The 22,460-nt window shown below is 47.7% G+C and overlaps 1 protein-coding gene across 1 annotated transcript in view; it reads left to right on the top strand.

Annotated features, from left to right (window-relative positions):
* Window positions 1-22,460, top strand: part of DPYSL5 (dihydropyrimidinase like 5) — a gene marked incomplete at its 5' end in the record, with an annotated part of 50,474 nt that overhangs the window by 15,391 nt on the left and 12,623 nt on the right. The window contains 7 exons of the mRNA XM_082672678.1: window positions 9,468-9,626; window positions 11,622-11,801; window positions 12,617-12,685; window positions 14,388-14,432; window positions 16,269-16,344; window positions 17,363-17,519; window positions 21,972-22,113. Of these exons, the coding sequence (XP_082528804.1) occupies window positions 9,468-9,626; window positions 11,622-11,801; window positions 12,617-12,685; window positions 14,388-14,432; window positions 16,269-16,344; window positions 17,363-17,519; window positions 21,972-22,113 (828 nt within the window). The remainder of the gene's footprint in view (window positions 1-9,467; window positions 9,627-11,621; window positions 11,802-12,616; window positions 12,686-14,387; window positions 14,433-16,268; window positions 16,345-17,362; window positions 17,520-21,971; window positions 22,114-22,460) is intronic.

Here is a 22,460-nt window from a genome sequence, read left to right on the forward strand (position 1 = left end):
CTCCCCACAGCATAGCAGTCAGGCCTGTTCTTTATTGATGGGGCTGAAGGGAGGAGGGCAGATGGGGATTTCACACTGAATCCCTACCTTTCTCTCTCCCAGCAGCGCTTGCAGCTGGCTGTGTCCTGTGTGCCCAGGGTCTACCTGTTGAGCAGGGGCCAGGCAGGCTTATATCAGGGCTTCCCAAGCAGATGCGTTCACTGTCCCTGAGACCGGAAGGCTACCCTGGTGCGCTCGCATCTGGGAAGGGGAGCTTGGGTTTCCCTCGAAGACATCTTAGCTTCTAGGGCAGCTCACCTCTTCTTGAAGCCAGTGAGCCAGGGAGATTGTTGCGCTGGTGACAGGGTTTTCTTGGCTTCCATAACCCCATGCCAGCCGGCTCTCCCTCCTGCCTCTTGACTCTCCTTCCCAGGCTCCTTCCGTGGTCTTGTCTGTCTTACTCCTCTCCTCTGTGGTTGCTTCTCAGGATCCTATGCCAGACTGCCTTCTCCCCCTCCCCACCTTCTCTCCCCAGGTGATCTGTCACTGATGACTCCCAGGCTTACAGCTACAGCCTAGACACCTCCGTGCACCTGCCCCAAACCCAACGCATCCACCACAACCCCACTCCTCTCCCAGGGACCCCTCCTTCCAGGAACGGCGCCCCCATCCTCCCAAGCCAGAGCTTACTGGCTCGAGACCACAGGACTCCTCAGCGATAAAGCCAGACCTCAGACCAGGTGTGCCAGGCTCCAGAGTTCAGGCCTTTCCCACCAGAGCACCTGCCTTCACGTACCATCGGAGAATCGAACTGTATTTCTAACAAACATAAAGGTTCAGATGTCACTCTAAGCCCCAGACAAGCTCTGCTCTGGGACCCCGCCCCATTTTTGGCTGTGCTGGACCTCCACCTGGATGCCTTTGTCAGTCCGTCCCTGGACTCCCCACTCCCTCCGCAATCCCAGCCTGCTCTCTCCGTCCCAGCTCCTGGCTTCATGGAACTGACCCCTTATAATATGGCAAGTTTACTTCAGCCCTCCCTCGTGGATTCTGTAGTGCATTTCCCATACAGTTTTCTTAAACCTCGTCTTGGCTCAGACTGACACTCCTAATTTTCCCAAAACCTTTCCTCTGTTTTGCTAAGAAGTCTGGGACCAAGGACCTGGGCACCCTCAGCTCTCCTCCATGTCACCTCAGCTCATCTCCTCCTCTATCCATCCCCCTCCTAAATGGATGGGAAGAGACGTCCTTCCCAGCCTAATAGATATGAATATCAACCCTCAGTTTCCTCATCTGAATAATGGGGAGAATAATACATATTTCTTTCTTTTTTTTTTTTTAAGCAGAGGTCTTCTTAGAAGCCCATATGATTTAAATTTATTTATTTATTTATTTATTTATTTATGGCTGTGTTGGGTCTTCGTTTCTGTGCGAGGGCTTTCCCTAGTTGTGGCAAGCGGGGGCCGCTCTTCATCGCGGTGCGCGGGCCTCTCACTATCGTGGCCTCTCTTATTGCGGAGCACAGGCTCCAGACGTGCAGGCTCAGTAATCGTGGCTCACAGACCCAACTGATCTGCGGCATGTGGGATCCTCCCAGACCAGGGCTCGAACCCGCGTCCCCCGCATTGGCAGGCAGACTCTCAACCACTGCGCCACCAGGGAAGCCCAATAATACATATTTCACAGGACTGTTGTGAGAATTAAATAGCCACAGAGTATGTGCTCAATGGATGTTGGTTATAATTAACAATTTTCATCTGCTCCATCCGTCAGCTCTGCATTAAGATTTCCAAAGACTCTCTTCCCTCCTAAATTTGGTTGTTCCTCTCCTGATACTATTTTTTCAGCCACGCAGGCATAAAACCTCCCCTGTTATTTACATCCTCTCCTCTTCTGTCATCAAACCTGGCTGCTATTTCTTCCCCGAAACAGGTTTCCCATATGTCATTCATCCCAGTCCGCAGGTTGAGGTCCGTCATCTCAGCACTGCAGCCGACTTTGCACTGAGCAGTCAGGGCCATGTTCTGGAGTCTGATTTTCATACCCAGAAGCCTGCTGTGACCACAGACATGTCCAGGGATGGGGGTGACCAGAGTCCTCTCCGTAAATGTGCTCCTAAACCCCACACTCCCAAAGCCCCCTCATCACCACCACCTCCACACACACAAGTTGCTAAACTTTGCTGATTGATGGAATCCAAATTCATCAAGGTCCACACAGTTTGCCTCAGTCAAGACCAGATCTATTCTCTGTCCTCTGGCTGTGTCCCCGGCTCCGCCCACCTCACTTCCTACCCCAGAGCGTCTCATCCTGCCCCCTTCCAGCTCTCAGCCTGCCCATCCTACTGTGTCCTTCCCCTCCTCTGGTCTGTTGAACTTGATGTTGCCATCACCATTGAGGAATGTTATCTTGCGCTGCTTTGTACTCTCATTATTTTGAAGTCATTTCTATTAGAAATGAACGTGTTTCCTGTCCTGTTTGCTAACTGGACTCTAAGCGCCTTAAGGTACTTCTATCTCTCACTTCTTCCGGAGCATCTGATACATATAACACGGTGTGCACACTCATGCTACCTACCAGTTAGGCTTATTGTTTATTAACTAAAATAGCTATAATGGTAGTATAAATCACTAGTGTTTATTGGGCTCCTACTCTGTGCAGGTGCTGTCCCAGGTGCTTTACGTGCATTATCTCATTTAATCCTCATGGTAACCCCACAAGGGGTGTATTATTACTCCATTTTACAGATGGGGAAAATGAAGCTCAAAGAAATTATATAACTTGCCCAAGATCTTATAACCATAAGTGATGGAGCTAGGATTTAAACCTAGATCTGCCTGCCTTAAAGTCTGGTTCTTGTCACTCTACTATTTTGCCTCTAAATATAGCATTAATGTGTTTTAAAAATGGCAAGCTGGGGACTTCCCTGGTGGTGCAGTGGTTAAGAATCCGCCTGCGAATGCAGGGGACACGGGTTCGAGCCCTGTTCCGGGAAGATCCCATATGCCACGGAGCAACTAAGCCCGTGAGCCACAACTACTGAGCCTGCTCTCTAGAGCCCGTGAGCCACAACTACTAAGCCCGCGTGCCTAAAGCCCGTGATGTGCAACAAGAGAAGGCACCGCAGTGGGAAGCCCACACACCGCAATGAAGAGTAGCCCCCGCTCGCCGCAACTAGAGAAAGCCCGCGTGCAGCAACGAAGACCCAACGCAGCCAAAAATAAATAAATAAAGTAAATAAATTTTTTTTTAATGGCAAGCAGGTTAAGTGTGGGAAAATGTCCTTTTCCCAAGGTATATAACAGATTGAATGTTGCCTGTCTCCTCTGCTGAAAATTCAAAGAATGAAGGGTGAGTTTTCGACATGGTGATGCTCTACATTGCAAGGTCAGAAGTGGGACCATGCCCTAGATGAAGTAATAGAGGCTGGGACCCAGAAGGTAGGAGTGAAAAGTAAAAGGAAATTGAGAAGTGCAGTTAATTATAAATGTGCAATTTAGAGAAAAACCAGTCAGCTGAAGAATGAGCTCAACAGGTCAAGAAAAGGCTTGGGAGCTGTATGTAGCCAGAGGGACAGTGGGTGGCCCCAAGGAACAATCATGTATCACTTGGTGTCCTGGAGAAAAGCTGGTTGCAGGGAGGGTTTGTGTGGTTTTGTTTGTTTTTCAGAGAAAAGGGGCATCTGATAAAAGGTGTTGGGGAGACTCTAAAAGAGGTTGGAACAGTGGTCAGCATTCCAGCGGCCTTGAAGGGAATTATCGGAGAAAGGGTCAGGATCCTGAGCCCCCAGTGTGAGCTGGATGAATTGGCATTGAAGCCAGCGTAAGCCTGTTAAGAGCGTGATCTCCCTAGATCAGGTCAATGTAGCTGATAAAAATGGACTCCTTGTTTAAATACTATTAAGAATTTCAAGATGACAGCAGAGATTAAACCAGAACAGAGCCAGTCAGAACACAGGGCACTGTGGGACTGCCCAAGCCACATACCCACGGAGCTGGTGTTGGCTGGTGGGCGTATGTTTCAGGATGAGAAAGGTGTTTACTGAGTGCCAGGCATGGTTCTAGGTACCATACATACATCATCTCACTTGACGAAATGCTCAGGCCCTTCTCTGGGGAGTCTCTCACATCCCAAGGAGTGGTGCTGCTTAAGAGCTGGCTTTCCTGAGGGCCAGAGAGCAGCCAACAATATCCCTGAAGGGCAAGGAAGTTATTCAGAGCAAGAGAGAAACCACTGATCTGGTTATTTTTTTTTTCTCTTCTACTTTGAGCGAGTATGAATAAAAGATGGAAGATACATTCAATGTGAAAAGAAAAGGAAGTGGTTCAGCAATTCCAAGAGAAGCAGATCCATCTGAACAAGTGATGGCTTTCTCAACTGCATTAAGAAATGTCGAAACATTTGCATTGGACTTAGTTTACAAAGCACATCCAAATACTGGTTATTTGATTCTCAGTGTAGGATTGTTCCCTCTGTGAAGATTGAGTTGCCCTTAATCTATACATCTAGATACTCCAGACCCTGCTATTATGATTCCAATCACCTCCCCCCAAACACACCCATTTTCTGAGCACTAGTGTGAAAATATGTTCACAGGAAGTCCCTACGCCACCCCTAATGAAAAACCCCACAGATAAGCTCTGGCCCAAGTGCCTTCTCAGCAACAGGGTACAAAGTTTGTGCCTTGACCTATTGGTTCTTGGCCTTGGAGCCAGAGAACCAAGCCTTTCCCTTTGGGGAGCAGGGTGGAGGGGTAGAGAAAAAAACATAGCTACTGGGAACTCAGCAAAACGTGATTAGAGCCGCAGCAACGTAGAAGACGGTGAAGAATGACTCTCCAAAGATCTTTGTCCTGACAAAACCAGGAAGGGCCAATGCACTGTTCTTTCCAACGCTGTGATGTCAGCCAATAAACTATATCTGAAATTTCTTTCCAACTTGCTGAGCAGGTCCCTGGTCAATACGGAGACCCCCATGTGCCCACAGTGGTCTGATAACTTCTGAAGCATAAAGATGACATTTATAATAACAGGTTTAGGTTGAGTTCAGTACAAGTTCCTGCCAAGCGTATGCCTGGAAACTGTGACATAAAATGGATTACCATTAAGAATATTGGTTTTAAATGTAAAATAGATAGCTAGTGGGAAGCATCTGCATAGCATAGGGAGATCAGCTCGGTGCTTTGTGTCCCCCTAGAGGGGTGAGATAGGGTGGGAGGGAGACGCAAGAGGGAAGGGATATGAGGGTATATGTATACATATAGCTGATTCACTTTATTATACAGCAGAAACTAACATACCATTGTAAAGCAATTATACGCCAATAAAGATGTTAAAAAAAAAAGAATACTGGTTTTTCTTAGGGAACAAGTGGATGTGACATGACTGGGCATCAAATAAACCCAGATTTACCCAGCAGTATGTCATAAATATCAAAAACAAAATAATGGTGACCCTTTGACATAGTAAAATTATGTTTCATATCCTGCCAAATGTGTATGATGCTGCTGCGTCTGTTGGTTAAACAAATGGTCCTAAAGTCCATATTAACTTAACAGTGAGAGATGTGAAGTCTCACATTCACAATAGAAATGAATGCCACATACAGAGTGGGGAATGCTTGGCGGGACAGAAGTTTATGTCAAAAAATAAGGGCCTGGGTTGATAAATGGCCACTTCAGTCAGCCACCAGGCTCCAGTAGGCCCTAGTGTGTTAGCTGTTCCATGGTCGTGTCTGTCTCCATAAATGAATCTTAATTCTGTCAAATAAAAAAAGCAAGTTGCAAAAGGACATGGACAGCATAATACCACTTGTGTACATTTTTCAGATTTGCAAAACAAATATAGTAAAAGCATAAAAACATGGATGGGAGAAATTTATATCAACCTCAGGGTTAAGGGACGGGAATAGGATGGAGGGCTCCAGTTGTATTGGAAACATTTTCTTTCATTTTTTAAATTAAAAAGCATGTAAGGTAAATACAGTAAAAAGCTAACATCTGTTCAATTTGAGTAGTGGGTTCATGGGTATGTGTTGTATTATGTTCTGTACTTTTACTGTATGGTTGAAATATTTCATACATAACTTTAAAAGGAAGTATTTTAAATACATAAACATGGTTAACTAAATTTTAAGTAGTTTTAGTTTCCTCCGAATTAATTTTTTTATGTATACAGTATTATGAAAGTAATATATTCTATGAAATAAAGTTCAGAAAATTAGAAAAAATAAATTACTCAGAATCCCATCATCCACAAACAGTCATTGTTAATGTTTTGGTATATTTCCTTCTATTTTTTTTTTCTTTGTGTGGGTGTGTGTGTGTTTAAACATACTTCTAAGTATCTTGGGTACACTTATTGAATTCTGTCTTTTTCACTCGTTATAGCATCACCCTTGTTCCATGTGAAGACTTAGCCTCCATGAACATCATTTCTATGGATTCTTAAGATCTTTCACAGCTTCACTTTTCTTGCATAAAGACAGTTACGAACATCCAGCAGCCACACAGTCACCTTTCCTTTTGATTATCGTAAATATAATCCTTTTGAAAGCCTCCGGAACAGGATTGCATCACGCTCTGCTGTTGATTTGTACGAGGCTGTTTTGTGTGGAATGACAGTAAAAAGGTCTGTCACATCTGCGATATCACATTCCTGCGAGGACTGAGCTTGTCAGCATTCATCCCGTGGGTGGGAGCTGTGCATATTTTAGAAGCCAGCTCTGTGTGCATCTCGCCTGGGAGGAAAGCAGCACTAGTGCATCCGGCGTCTGGTCTGGGATCCCGAACCCGCAGCTGGGAAAGTGTTTACTGATCCCATTACACTTTTGCTTTGAGGCCTGGGGTAACAGCAGTAATGATTTTTCCAGATATTTGTATGCCCCTTCCCAGCTTGTGGAGGTTCTCACAACCACTGCCACCTGAGCTGCTGTGGGCTCCCAGCGGTGAGGTGCAGAGCAGAGCAGGCACACAGGATTACAACCAGCAATTGGGAAAGTCAGGACCTCTGCCGGATGCTTCTGACTCCGTCCAGAACTTCTCAGTTACTATCCTTGGACCCAGGCAAGAGGAGTCTCTGCCATGGGCTCTGGACTACAGGCAACTCCCCCACGTCTGCCCAGAGCCCACTGTCCCAATCCTGGACCACACTCTGGGGCCCTGGAGTCCCCTGACAAAGGGCCTGAGCACTGCCAGGGCCTACATTAGCCTGAATCTGTCCTTCTGGGGGCCAGACCACCACTCTATGCACGCCTAGCCCCAGGGTGGCATCTTGCAGGAGTGAGCAGAGCTTAGATCCAGGGGCTGCAGGACACATAACCGGAGTTGGAGAGTATGGGCTAGAGGCAGACGCAGAGGCTGAAGGCCAACATCCTCTAGAGTGTAGCTCAGAACTGCAAGCATTCTGAGAATTCTGAACTCAAGCCTGGCCTTCTGAGTCATTATGAACATATATCTGTTAGAGTAGGGGAACAGAGTATACTCTGTGGAACAGTTTGTTAGCGTGACCTGTAACTTTTAACTAGAGATTCAGCAGGTAGACCTCCTTTTCTACTCTCAGAAGCCCACAGATGCTAAGAACGGTCTTGGCTCTCTTATTCCACCGTGCTGTCTCCATATTCCCTTTTTCTTCTATGCAAGTCTACAGACAGATGAGGGAGTGCAAAGGAAAACAATCTAGAACCACGGAAGTAAGACAATTTAGTGTGTAACATCCCAATATACCAGACACCCCCGTGTCCACACATAAAAGCAAGAAATGCATTTCAGGACAAAATAGAGTACAACCACCTGCTACGAGGGTGAATCATTCTGGCACGATCCAGCAAAATCAGAAATAGAAGCCAGCTAGTAAAGCTACAATCTGCTGCTCTTCCCCTTCTCTCCATCTCCCACATCGCAATTCCTGCGTGTGAGCCTCAGAACTAGCACCCTCTGTTGGTTGCTTTAAGCTATGCAAGAAGTCAGGCCCCTGCGTTTCCCAGGACAACAAGGGCACTAGTCTCACCCGCCCAGCCAGGGTCAGCGTGGAAAATCAGTGTTGCAAGAGCTTTCATTGTAATTGTTGCTTGGCCGCTGAGTTAATTTTTTTTTCAGTCCCTTATTCTCCAGCAATATTTCTGATTCGTCATCAATGATTTAACCGAATAGAGAAGCATGAAATCATCAAGACAGTTTCATTGTGCTGTTTTCCTCCCATACAGAAAACAGAGATAAACAACTAAACTCTGAATAATGAAACACACATATTAGGACAAAACTTTACAAAGTGATGATTCTCTTGACTTTCACAGCTCTCCAGCAAGGAAGCTGGTCCCATGGTATAGGTAAAGACTCTGTAACAGAATATTTAAAAAATAAATAAATGAAAAAATTTAAAAGCAAAAAGAAAAAAAGAGAAAAAACATACTTGACCTCTTGCATCACAGAGGTCAAGTAACCGGGCTGAGGTTATCCAACTGGGAGGTGGCATAGCAGGGACTTGAACTTGGAGCTGATTCCAGTCACTGTAGGGATCCAAATAAAAGTGTAGGTTTTGTCCAAATTTTAATTCCTCAGGAAAAGAGAGTCACCTATATTAAAGCCCTCATAAAGTTTCACATATTATGGGGCCTGTCTCAATTTTTATTTTAATAAAGTTTTTTTGGAGAACAACCCGTTAGCCTGGAATAGCCTTTGGGCAATGCTAGTTTAGGAAGCTCATGGAGGTCACCTGACCAAACTGGTTTTTAAAAAAGTACGTGGGGGCAGACCTTTAATACAGATTTAGTAATTATTCCTGGGAGCATTGTTTGTGATTGCAAATGAGACCTTTTAAAGATTTCTTTTTAAGTGGTATCTCGTGGAGATTGTGGATAGGATCATTTTTTCACTGACAGATCGTACGGGGACCTAAAATGCTCTATCTCAAACAAGACAGATGGAAATGAAGTTAATGTTCTTGGAAAAACTGAAGACAAAAACCCTGATGTGAAGATGCCTATAAAAACTTTGAATAGAATTGTTTCATGAAATGTGAGTGAATAAAACAAAATAATATAGTCAAATTAACATTTTACTATGGTTTACATATATATGTGTAACTAAAATAATATTATAAACAGACTTATATTACATTATGGTAGACATTTGATTACATCACCTATATATTCAAGTTGGTCAGAAATTGTCTGGGGGGAATCTTCTCATTTGGAAATATAGGCACTGGTAACACACTAAGTCGTTTTTCCCAAGCGCTGAGCTGCAACCCAAGATGAGGAAGAAGCAAGTTTGTGTGCTGGGTCCACAGTAATGATGAAGATTACACCCTGGCTCCTGTGTTGACAGCTCCTTACATTTTCCCAAACATTGCTGCACTTGGGCCTCCCAGCCTCTTGTGTGGGAGAGTCTGTGGCTGTCCTGAAGGTCCACCTGAGGACCCAGTGTCCCCACGTCAGCGACTTGGGTGCGGGTAGAGATGTGACGAGATTGCTTTTCCCGTCTCCCTCAGGCAGCACTAGTTGGAGGTACCACCATGATCATCGGCCATGTCCTGCCTGACAAGGAGACCTCCCTTGTGGATGCCTACGAGAAGTGCCGGGGTCTGGCTGACCCCAAGGTCTGCTGTGACTACGCCCTCCATGTGGGGATCCCCTGGTGGGCACCCAAGGTAACAGCACTGGGTGGAACCCCAAAAGAAGAACCAGTGCTCTTTTTGGCAGAGGGGCCATCTGGTGAGAGCCAGCTGGGGGGGTGATGCTGTCCTGCGGTGTGGAACACCCCTCCCACCTCCATCCTAACTCCTCCAAATGCCAAAAGAAAAAACACTTATGATTCTATACGGGGGGAGGCCTGTTTTGCTTAGTTTAAAGAGCAGTTTTCCAGCGCTCTGACCACAAGGCGCTCAGCATGTCCTGACGCTCTACCTAAGGTGTCACTTATGTAGCAACCCCTAAGGGGTTGCAGCTGAATAACAAGCTCAGTAAGGGTCAGCCCTGAGGGTCACATCATTTTGTGCTTGGAGTGACAGCACTGAGGTCTCAGAACGGAGGGTCCCGTCCTGGCTCAGTGCCACCTGGTAAGAACGGATTGGGGTGCTTTTTTCCTGCTGGGCCCCAGCTCCTGCTCTGGGCACCCTGAGTTTGCTCCTGGTGTGTGACTCCCACTGGGCCCTTTCTCAGCTCAGCCTCTGTGCCCCTGGCTTTCCTGGCCTCCTGTTGCCCAGGCCCCAGGGCCAGAGTCCAGTCCCTGCTCCCCGATTCCCTCTTCCTCGTTCTTCCTGAATACAGATGCACAGGCATTTAGATTTTGCTTCACTTCTGGAGTTTTACTGCTTCTTACCCCAGGGAAGCGACCTGGATATTCATTCTTTCATCAAGTGCTCATTAATCACCATGTGCCACTCAGTACTTGAGTGGGTGCCCCGGAATCTTAACCATAAATAAGCATTAAGCGATTTTGCAAAGTTCTCCAGCTGTGGATCCTGATCTAAAGGGCCTGGCTCCCTTCCGAGACAGTGACTTACAAGCCTGGCTGTACTTCTGCCCTCAGGCACAAGCCTTGAGCGTGGGGCTTACAGTCTCTTCCATTATATCCAAACTGGTGCTTATGAAAGGCCATGGAACCCCCCAAACCCACACATGAAGATCCCCCTCCTGGTACCGGCTAAAACGTACAGACCACACTGAATGTTAGCCATCCTTTATCTCAGATGGAAGTGTTGTCCACTTCGGACACCCTCCTGGATGGGCGACCCCTACCCTGAGCCTCTCTCCCTTCCCTCCTCCAGTGGCCTGGAATAGAGAGGGTCTGCTCAGATTCCCAGCAACACTGAGGCCAAGTCAGCTATCCCTAAGTCCCCAAAGGTTGTGGGGATTCTCATGCATCTAGAATTTTTAATTCTTTTTTATAATAACCAATTTTTTTTTCTAATTACAGATTTTAAAAATAGAAAAGAAAGGAAGCACATAATTCAGTCACCCCAACACAATCACTATTGTTATTTTAGCTTATTTCCTTCTGGTCTTTTTTCATAGTCACTCTTTGTCTTAAGTGTGAGCATTTTCCACCTGGCTGCATGGTCTTCATGACCATCAATGCCATGGCCACTTAATGTTCTATCAAGCAGACGAATCACACTGTATTTTCCTATCGTTGGACCGATGTTTCTTCCATTTTTTCCTAGTATAAATGATGTTGGGATGAATCTCCTTATTCACATAGCTTTGCTTCATGTTTGGCTTTGTCCCTAAGTTAGATTTTCCCCAGGTCTCTGGATTTTTAGCATTAGTACGCCTTCTCTGTACACCCCTTCTGTTATGGGGGCGGAGGGAACTGGCCACAGGTGTAAAAGTCATTAGTGCATTTACCAATAAGGCTGATTTGGAGGCAGAAACACAGGGCAAGCTTATGTGATAGGAGAAACATGCCCAGATCTCGTTTCTATATTTGTGTCACGCTGGACAGTTTTCAAAACACTTCCGCATCCATTTGCTCACGTGACCTCACAGCAGCCTGTGGAGTGAGAGGAGAGTGAGATACTGCAAGGTTGCGGGTGGTCATGTGGCGACAGAGCCACCTCTCCTCCGCGCTGGGCCAGCGTCTGCCAGTCAGCCTCTTGGCCCTCTGTACTCACGTGGCATTGCCTTTGCATTCTGCTCCCCAGGTGAAAGCAGAAATGGAGACCCTGGTGAGGGAGAAGGGTGTCAACTCGTTCCAGATGTTCATGACCTACAAGGACTTGTATATGCTTCGGGACAGCGAACTGTACCAAGTGTTGCACGCTTGCAAGGATATTGGGGCGATCGCCCGGGTCCATGCTGAAAATGGGGAGCTCGTGGCCGAGGCAAGGCAGTAGAGAATGTTGGGGGAAGTTGGGGGAGCACCGATAGAGACAGTTCTCTGGGGGATTCCTGACCACCCATGACCCTCCCTACAGGGTTCAGATAAAACAAATGATAAAAGAAAGTGTGAGATGTTAACAGCCCAGATGACAGATCTCTGTCCGAAAATCCAAACTTTTCTAGTGTCTGTAAAAAACAAATCCCTCTGTCTAGTCCAAAAGGGTTTCTAAGTCTTGGGTGAAGATGTCTTCATTCAAATATGATACTTAAATTCCATTATCACAGAGGAATTTGGAGCACCTCTAAGAAATATTTTTAATGAGATGTGACGTACAGAATAAATAAGGGTCAACATTCCACTTTCCTGTACCTCCTCAGCGGACCTGAGGTATTATAGAGATCTTCTCACTGGTACCAAGACAGACAGGCCCCTTTGTACTACTGGGTCTTAAGTAGGATACTTGGGGTAAAGGTTAATCTAGGCATCTGTGGAAGCTGGAGGTTTCACTAGATTTCCAGTGAGGAAGTTCTGATTTGCAGATCAATAAACAGTGTTTGTCTTTAGTGTCCCAGGCCTGTTGGCTGGTGACTGAACTGTATTTTTAACAGGAAAAGATATTTTCAATCATTATGAAGTGAGACTCAGGGGGTCCCTGTCCTAATCCTGCCCTCGTTCTAAGATGGGTATTACAGAAGTGAGAAAAGCAGCAAACCTATTGGAATGGGCTGTGCTGAAAATATTTTACTGTCCCTTGGGTTCAGTATTTTTCTGTATCTCTATGATTCTCTCAATTTTCTTTCTTTTGCTCTTATTCAGGGTGCAAAGGAGGCGCTAGATTTGGGTATCACAGGCCCAGAAGGAATTGAGATCAGCCGTCCAGAGGAGGTGAGGAAGATATCCGTGTTCTTGGTCATCATCTTTCCTATAGATTCACAGAACTTTTAGGATAGAAGAGTCATCGGTAAATACGAGTTGTATGGTATTGCTTTCTTCATGGGTGAAATTCCCATCTGGAAGCTTCCCAGGGAACAACTTCCTCCATGCTATGGCCAACTTGCCCTTCAGCTTCCTTGGGGAAGACAACTTTGAGGAAACAGACCCACCTCATTGGGGGCTGATTTCAAGGGTCTGAGGGAGGCCATGTGAACATGCCAGGGGTTGCTTTGGCCAAAATTGAATCGGGAGAGAAAAGACAGACTGAAAGGGCCTTTAGATGTTAGAAGAAATTCCAGATTATAAGCCAGTGAGTTGGCATTTTGGGGCTGAGATCCCTTTGAGCATTTGTGGAAACCTTTGGACCCTTCCCACTAGAAACGAGAGGCACATGCGTGTCTGTGCTCTTTCCCCCTTTTCCTATTCGTTGCTGAGATGGTGACTAAGCCCTGCTCTCCCTCTGCCCTCTGGTTTTATCCTTGCACAGTTTTGCAGGGTGTCGACACAAATGCCCCCAGGTCCCCCTTGCTGAAGAATTCGGCTCTGGAGGATCACATTAGATAAATAATGTGTTCTTGCCCTATGACCCTGTTCGGACATGCCTTACCAGTGGTGAGGGGAGAGCTATTTTCCATTTCTTCAAAGCCTTAAATGCAGAGTGGTGGTTGGATGTCCATGAGGGACTGAGGGGGAGGCCTTGGGGGACGAGGAGCTGGAGACAGGATGTGATGGTTCTGTCATCAGACAGGAACCAGGTCAGCCTACAGTGGGTCAGCCTGGTGTGGGCGGGGGTCCCACCTTACTCCTACCGTGGGTTTGTCTCCGTCTGTGAGAGCGCTTGAATATAGCTCCTGTTTGGGCACCTCAGAGTTGATAGAGAAAGACACACCAGCTTCAACAAGGCACTCAGAGTGCCTGTGAGAAGAGGGGTGGGGGGATGCGCACAGGACTGGGCTTTGTGGAGTTCTATGAGGGGAAGAGCGCGGTGCTGACCGTAGTGGCAGTAATAGCAAGAATACCACCTTCACCATCTACTGATTAAAGGGGAGCATCTAAGGAGGTTTTGCTCCCCAGGGACATTTGGCGATGTCCAGAGATATTTTGGGTTATCCCAACCTGGGGGAGGATGTTACTGGCATCTACTAGGTCGAGGTGAAGGGTGCTGCCAAAGAGCCTGCAGTGTCTGTTCAGCCCCTTCCACAAAGGATTATCTCACCCCAAATGCCGCTAGTGCCGAGGTTCAGAAATCCCGATCCAGGCTAATCTTCAGCTTGAAATCACTCAGTGTTACTCCTTTGCTACAGTTCTGAGATGGCTGTGGAGAGAATGCGCCAGAAACCAGGGAGAGGTGTGACTGCAGGTTTTCGTTTGTTCTTGTTTTGTCGTCTTTTAATTAAGCCCTGAGTAGCATCCAGCAAAGACGTGCCTAGAACCCTAAGTCCCGGGGTTCTCTCACTGTGAGCAGAGGTGGTTGGAGCTTGGTGCCCCTGCCCAGGGTTTCCCCCCGAGCCAGCCCCTGTGGGTGCTGTTTGTCACTCCAGCTCTGAGTCAGACATTCCAGCACTTTCTGCGTACGAGGTAGGGTGTCAGGGAGATGTAAGCTTGCTTGGGGAGATGGTGAAGTTGTTTTCTTCCTGTCCTCTGTTTCTAACAGGTGGAGGCAGAAGCCACTCACCGAGTTATCACCATTGCAAACAGAGTAAGTAGACCCCAGCTCACCCTCAGCCCATTCTCAACTCTGGGGTCAGAGCCCAGCCTGTACAGTAGAGTCCCATTCTGCTCTGGGTGCCAGCCCCATGCCTGGCTCCCAGGACCGCCAATGAACACCGTTTGCTGAATGAACAACACCGTTGCTATTCCCACAGACCTGGCAGGAGTCCTCCCTGCCACCGGCTCTCCGTTCTACCCTGCTGATCTTGCTGAGACCTGGTTCATTACTCAAATGGAAATGCCTCCCAGCAGAGGCAGGGCAAGGTGGGGACCACAGAGCCTCATGGCAGCTGGAATCTGTTCCTTGTAGAGGAGCAGAGAGACGTTTGCTTAGAGAATCATGATTCGAACCTCCGCCTCTGGGCCATTCATGATTTTTCCTTGGTATGGTTCAGGGTCAGGGGGCGCTGATGCAGTGTGGTGGTGGGAATGAGCACACACCTTGGGGCCTTGACCAAAGACAAGCTTCCAGTCCCACGCAAGTCAATCAACCACTCCGAGAGACTATTTTATTATCTAAAATTGGAATGATAATATCACCCACTCCTCACAGGACGGTTGTGAGGATCAAAGGAGTCGTGGAAGGAAAAGCACTTTAAAAACAGGAGAACACTGTACCAAGATCGTTTCTCCTCCTAAACCATCATTAAGTGTTCTATTTGCTCAGATAATCTGAACTCTAGTTTTCTAAGTGTGGTCTCTGGACCAGCTGCATCAACATCATTTGTTAGAAATAGGAACTCAGAAATGCAAATGCTCAGGCCTGTTCAGACCCACTGAATCAGAAACTGGGGGTGACGCCCAGCAACCTGTGTTTTAACAAGCCCGCTAATGATCCTTAATGGGCGCTAACACTTAAGAACTCCTCCTCCAGAAAGACCTAGGCTACCCTGAAGGCTGTGAGCTGAGGATGTGGTGTTAGGAACGCCAGGGGAACACAGAGGTTGGAGGTCCAGTTGGTCTCAGCATTAGTCAGGAAACTTGTGCCAAGCACATCAAATGTCAGGCCAGCCCCTAAATTCTCTATCCTCCTAATGTGACAGGCAAAGAAGGCATTAGAATAACATTTGGGAAAACAGTTTCCCCTTAGCCCTTTGTAAGTCCAGGAGCTAGACAAGGACATTGTTTTACTGTCGTAACAATAGTTACGCTATCAATTACTTCCTGATGGAAACTTACCCCAGAATTAGGAAAGATCTGAATAACAGAAGGGCAGCTCCTCGTTTTCTTAGTTCAAACACATGCCCAGAGAAGTGAAGCCGTGGACCGTGGTCACACAGCTTGATAGAGGAAAAGCCAATCAGTATTATAATCCAGGTGTCCATTTGCAAGACCGGTCCTGTCTGGTGTAGACTGTGAGCCCTGAACCTCTTGTGTATTGTTTCTTCTCCAGGGTACAATCTGTCTACTGATAAAGCAGCCCTCAGATGGCAGACATCATCATTTTAGATATGGGTTATAATACACAACTGTCTCTAGGTCATCACGTTCATGAATAGGAAATGAAGAGTCCCTCATTTCAAGTTGTAAATAGTCTAGGTGTTGGCTGGTAGAAAATGTGAGGTTCAGCACTTGGCATCTTGCCCTGATGTCCCCCTGCTGGACTCTGGTGCTGGGCGCTGCCTGTCCCCTCCTTGTTTCGTGGGGTTCCCCAGCCTGCAGCCACCAGCCCTGCATTCCCAGCAGAAGACCGCCACCCTGAGGGGAGTGCTAAGCGATGCAGGGGGCGGCGCTGGGGCCAGGACTGGGCTGGTCCGGTCACCTTGGTCCTTGTTAGGTTATGGGGTTGATGCTCTCTCCTTCCCACCGTGTTTCCCGTCCTTAGACTCACTGTCCCATCTACCTGGTCAACGTGTCCAGCATCTCGGCCGGTGACGTTATTGCAGCTGCTAAGATGCAAGGTGAGTCCGTAGGCTGGGCTGAGCAGCGCCCATGTGTGGTGGGGCCCAGCAGCTCCATGCACTTCCCAGCCCGGCTCCTGGGGCCAGGCGCCGAGCCTGCCTTTCCCTTTCCTCTCTGGCTGCCTTCCTCACAAGCACCCTGCACTGGCCTGGGTTCAGGGCATTAGCACCAGTGTTTCCCTCTGCACATTTGTTTGCATAACAGCTTTACAGAAGTGTCCGTCACCTCTGCTGGGTCTGGTAAAATTTTCCAAGTTTTCAATCAACTCATTAACTGGTATTTTTTTCAGTCTCTTGGGTTTTGCTAGTGGTTGCGTTAGTAACCAACATGAAATCCTGGACCAGTTCCAACGGGCATTTCAGGGGGGAAATGCCTGGGAAGTCCCCGGAGAAACAACACTGTGAGGGCCCAGCGTCCCTTTCAGGAACCCAGTGTACCAGCCCCAGGGCACCTGTGTGTCGGAGCACCTGGCAGCACCTGAAGGCTTTGTACGTGCTTGTACTCCCAGTCCGGCTCGGGGTGCCAGTGAGGGCCCAGTAACAGGAGAAACAGGTCACGGTCACAAACCTGAGGATATAAATTGGGAGCAAGGGCCTTCAGCCTTCCCACCACATTGCCCTCCAAATCCTGCCTCTTGCTTCTTCAGCGGGACCCCCTTCGCCGTCTCTCCTGCGCTGTCGTTCCAGTCTCCCACCTCCGTCTCCCTGCCCTCTATCCCCTGCTACGGTGCCACCCCCAGTTTTCTCCTGAAGCTGCTCCCGGCAGCCGCCTGCTCAGGAAACAGACGAGTGCTGCCCCGCCTCGGCGCCCTCGCCCTTCTGTTCTTGCCAGCAGTCAGCACGGGGACAGAGAACAGTCTGACCTTGACCCCAGCTGTGCCCTCAAATGCCCAGCTGAGCTCGGGCAAGTCCCTTCCTCTCTGACTTCAGCTCCTTCACCTGCCTCGTGAGAGGCTCAGACCAACGATCTCCCAGGTTCACTGGCCTCCTGGTGATGGTTTGAACCCTCTTCTTTCAGGGAAGGTCGTGCTGGCCGAGACCACCACCGCGCACGCCACACTGACGGGCTTACACTACTACCACCAGGACTGGTCCCATGCAGCCGCCTACGTCACGGTGCCTCCCCTGAGACTGGACACCAACACCTCAACCTACCTCATGAGCCTGCTGGCCAAGTAAGGTGTTTCAGCAGGACCACGGCGCGGCATTATCTCACAACGTGCGCCATTCCGGGAATTTGTAGATCTTTGAGGTGATATCGTAGAGGCCCCAAACCTGACCTAAGTTTGATTTCGTCGTGTCCAGAGGAGGGTTTTTGCTTTTGTTAGCTTCTCCATGCAGCTCCTATCACCACTTGATTCGGATGAGAGCTTCTGAGGTGACGAGTAAAGAGCGTATATAAAACTGTGAACAGTGGCTATTCAGAATTTCAAAGGATATTGACACCTTACACTGGAGGCCACTGGGGAACTATAGGATGTGGTCTCTGACTTACCCTAGAAAATCTGTGCCTCTTTCTATCTCTCGTCTTTCTTCACCTCTCCCTCTTCTCATGGTGTCCCACGTGGTTTTCTCGCGTTGTACGTACCTCCCTCCTTCCGTGTGTTTCTCCCTCCTTTCTTTCCTCTTCCCCTTTTCCTTCTGCACCTTCTCCCGCTTTCCCCGTAACATCTTCCTCCAGACCTCCCTTTCCCCAGCTCTTCTTTTTCTAACACTGCTTTTCCCCATTCCATCCAGGTCTAAATAAAATGCTTTAATGAATAGTCTGAATTTGGTGGGACACAAACGTGGAAAGATTTTGTTTCGTTTTGCTTCAAATTCTTTCTTGCCTCTAGTGACATTTTGATACTGGTAAAGGCCATTGCTTTTTCTTCTCTTTTGCTTATCGAAGTCCAGTTCAGTTTAAAAGTCAGTCTCTTCCCCTCCCCACCCCCCAGCTCAGAGAATTAATAGGGGTTAGGATTAAAGGGGTGGCGAATTCCATTCCATACCCAAGCACGATCTGTACTCCTGCACTAATCATCGCTACTTCTCTGGCTAAAAGTGACTGGCCTTTGGGGCCCTCCTTGTATGGGGCATGTGCCCAGATACAGGCTCCCTTGAGTCACCCTCACGCAATCCTCTGACACAGGAGATGGAGTGCAGCTTGACCTCTCCTTCCCGTACCTTCCCGGCTTCCAGAACTAGCAATTCCCTGTGCACAAGAATCTGGCCAAGCAACTTAAGCCTGGCCACCTTCTACAGTATCTGGGGCCCAGAGCAAGCTCACACCGCTTTGCCACTCCCTACGGTGGGAGGGCAGGCTGGCCCCCACCCCTGGCTCTCCTCACCCAGAGGCTCAGGCAGGTGCCCGCTGCTGCCACCTCTGTTCTCCACAGGTGAACCTCTTGAAATGTCCCCTCTTGAGACTAGTTGGGGGAGAGGAAAGCACCATTCAACCCATGAAAAGAGGAAGAAGGGAGAGACTGCAGGACTCACCATTCTGCCAACACCTCAGTCGCCCTCCCTGTCTTCTGCTTTTATAAGACCTAGGGGTGGTGATACACCTCTGTTAGGGTGATGGTGGGGGGAGTGTTGAGGTAAGTGACCAGCCCTAGTTGGAGGTGGCTGTCGTTAGATAATGGGGCTTTTATTTCATCCATGTCCTTAGTTTTCAGTCCTGGTTGGCTAACAACTGGAAAATTTCCACTCCACATCCTGCTACGTTAACAACCGAAAGAGCAGTGTGGGGCTTTCCAAATACAACTGGAGTGCAGGCAGTAGGGTCCCGGGGTGAAGGTGGCCCCTGGAGGGGCAGGATATGCTGTGGCACAGTGGCAGTAATTAAAGTCTGTCCCATAGTTTTGCTGTGATTCTGAGCAGTGGCAGCTCTGACAGATTTAACCAATTTGAGAGAGTAAAGGGAGAAATGCTAGATCAGCTCTTTCTTTTAAAAATGCTTGTTGTTGGGAAAAACCGGCCTCCTTTTCATCATCATCAACACAGCAAAAACAAACAAGTATCAAGAACCCACTATAAGAATTTGGGCTCAGTTCCAAGATCAAAGAATCTTTTGAAATACCTCTGCTTGCCACAAGCAAATTTACTGAAAGAACAAAAAGGTAGTAAAACTCCCAACCCACCCAAATTACAGGGCCCAAAGCCACACAAATTTAAATAGGCAGGGGAAGAAAAGTATTATTAATCGAATAATTCAAGTTTTTATATCTAGCCTATTTTGTCAAATTTATTTAAATTATTATTATTTTTATTTTATTTTATTTTATTTTTTGCGGTACGCAGGCCTCACTGTTGTGGCCTCTCCCGTTGCGGAGCACAGGCTCCGGACGCACAGGCTCAGCAGCCATGGCTCACGGGCCCAGCCGCTCCGCGGCATGTGGGATCTTCCCAGACCGGGGCACGAGCCCGTGTCCCCTGCATCGGCTGGCGGACTCTCAACCACTGCGCCACCAGGGAAGCCCTATTTAAATTATTTAACTAACTTCTATTCATTTAAATAGAATTATAATTTCATGTGAACTATTATGAGAATAGTTTGAATCCCATTTTTTAATATTTATTTATTTATTTGGTTGCATTGGGTCTTAGTTGCAGCAGGCGGGCTCCTTCATTGCAGCTCATGGGCCCCTTAGTTGCGACTCGCTGGCTCCTTAGTTATAGCACACGAACTCTTAGTTGCGGCATGTGGGATCTAGTTCCCAGATCAGGGATCGAACCCAGGCCCCCTGCATTGGAAGCTCAGAGTCTTAACCACTGTGCCACCAGGGAAGTCCCCAAATCCCTTCTTTAATCAGTGCATATTGTAGACGTGTGCAGTTTTATAGAATTTGGAGCATAGTTTTTACATTTTTAGGAATTTATGATTACTATAATTTTGCTTCTATGACATTGTTGGTGATAATTGATATTATGCAAAATACTTGATAGAAAACCCAGACACCAATTATCATATTTCTATAAGAAAATATGAGCTGTTTCATAATGATCTACTTTAGGATGTGGTTTCTTCGAATATACCAGGGTAATAAGTGCAATCTATAGATATAAGGATTTGTCCTTTGTTTAAAATCTGACTTCTGAAAGGGATCAGAAATTTTTTCATTTGAACATATATATTTTTAAAGTACTTAACAAAAGTCAGTGGTGTTTTAAACTTTAAAGAGTAAGGATGGGTCTGTCATACCTCTCAGATTCAGGGCAGCATCAGGGGACCCCAAAAGCCCTTCTGGAATGTGCCCCCCTATTCACTCTTGCCTAGTAAGCACTTATTTGTGTAGGGGCCTTTTTAGAAAAGTGGGTGCTCAGTAAGACTTGTCAGTTAAAGCATGGGGTCCTGGGGTCCCAGACCCTCAACCCAGGACTCTGATGGGCATCTTCTGATCTGAGCCTTACCCGGGTGTCTGGAGGATCCCTGAGGAGAAAGTGAAAAGCTAAAGATTCTGTTTATCTCTGGTGGGTTCTGCAGGTCTGGGGGATGTGGGGATCCCCAGAAGACCCTAGAATAAACCCTCTGCTCTGTGGAAGAGCCCCTCCCGCAGTCTCTGAGAGGGCCCAGAACAGCGCCTTTGGCGCAGGCAGCTACCAGCCCATGCCACAGAGTGGCATGCTATGTGCACTCTCACTGATGTAAGTCTCTGCCCCGAGTTCTGAGCTGGCCCGGAACCCCTCGAGAGCCTGGCCGTGCCTTACCCACCGTAGCCTCAGCAACCTTTTGAGGACCACGTTCACAGATGGCAGCGGCGATGAACCACTGGCATGTCGTTGCTGGTTGATCAAGGCAGACTTCTCCTCCGTCTTGTCCTTCCTCTTCCCTGCAGGGCCAGGAGAGCCCTCACCTCCAAGCAAAGCTTAACATGAAACTCGAGTGTTTTACCAGCACATGCTTATTGCCAGCAGGGCCTGGTGCAGGTTGAGGAGGGAGATGAGAGGGAGTCGGCGTACGGTTCTATGGAAGTAAAACTACCTCCACCCTCTCACTTTAGTTAAACTCTTTTTTTAAAAATTTATTTATTTATTTTTGGCTGTGTTGGGTCTTCATTGCTGTGCGCAGGCTTTCTCTAGTTGCAGCGAGCGGGGGCTACTCTTCGTTGCGGTGTGCGGGCTTCATTGTGGTGGCTACTCTTGTGGAGCACGGACTCTAGGCGCGCAGTTTTCAGTAACTGTGGCACACAGGCTCAATAGCTGTGGCACGCGGGCTCAGTAGTTGTGGTGCACGGGCTTAGTTGCCCCACGGCATGTGGGATCTTCCCAGACCAGGGCTTGAACCCATGTCCCCTGCATTGGCAGGCGGATTCTTAACCACTGTGCCACCAGGGAAGCCCTTAGTTAAACTCTTAAGTTCAATTTTTCTCCACCCGTTAGTTCTCTTAACATCCAAAGACTCTCAGTGTCTCCCGTGATGCTGGCATTCTGTGCCACAGTTGGCACATACGCTCATTCTGCAGATGTGTGAACTGAGGTTCTCACAGATAACTCGCTAGAGGTCATACAGCTATGAAGTGGAGGGGCCGAGATTGAAGCCAGCTTTGCCAGGTTTCCAAGTGAAGGGTTTATCTCTGTCCCTGTCCCCACCCTCTGGGACCCTGGCCTCCCCTCCCCTTACTGGTCATGTCCTTCTCTCTACCCAGTGATACTCTGAACATTGTGGCGTCAGATCACCGGCCTTTCACCACGAAGCAGAAAGCTATGGGCAAGGAGGACTTCACCAAGATACCACACGGCGTGAGCGGCGTACAGGACCGCATGAGCGTCATCTGGGAGAGAGGAGTGGTATGTTCCCACGACCCCTCCCCACTCTGGGCCTCAGAAGAATTTTCACCCTTAGGAGGGCTGGGTCAACCACAGCTCCTGTTTCACTCAAAAGGAAAACAGAAAAGGTCTGTTTTTTTTCCTGATCGGAAAGGTAATAATGCCTAGCATAAAAATTTGGAAAATACAGAAAAGTATTAGGAAAAAAAACCCATAATTCCATACTGGGAAATTATTAATATTTTGGTATATTTCTTTCCAGCTCTATGCATGTACTATACATTATTTTAATTACTGGGTTCATCTTCTTTTCATATAACAGTGTATTTTGAGTGTCTTCCTATATCAGTAAAAATTCTTTAAAAACA

This window comes from Grampus griseus (assembly GCF_964374135.1).
Source record: "Grampus griseus genome assembly, chromosome: 15".
NCBI lineage: Eukaryota > Metazoa > Chordata > Mammalia > Artiodactyla > Delphinidae > Grampus > Grampus griseus.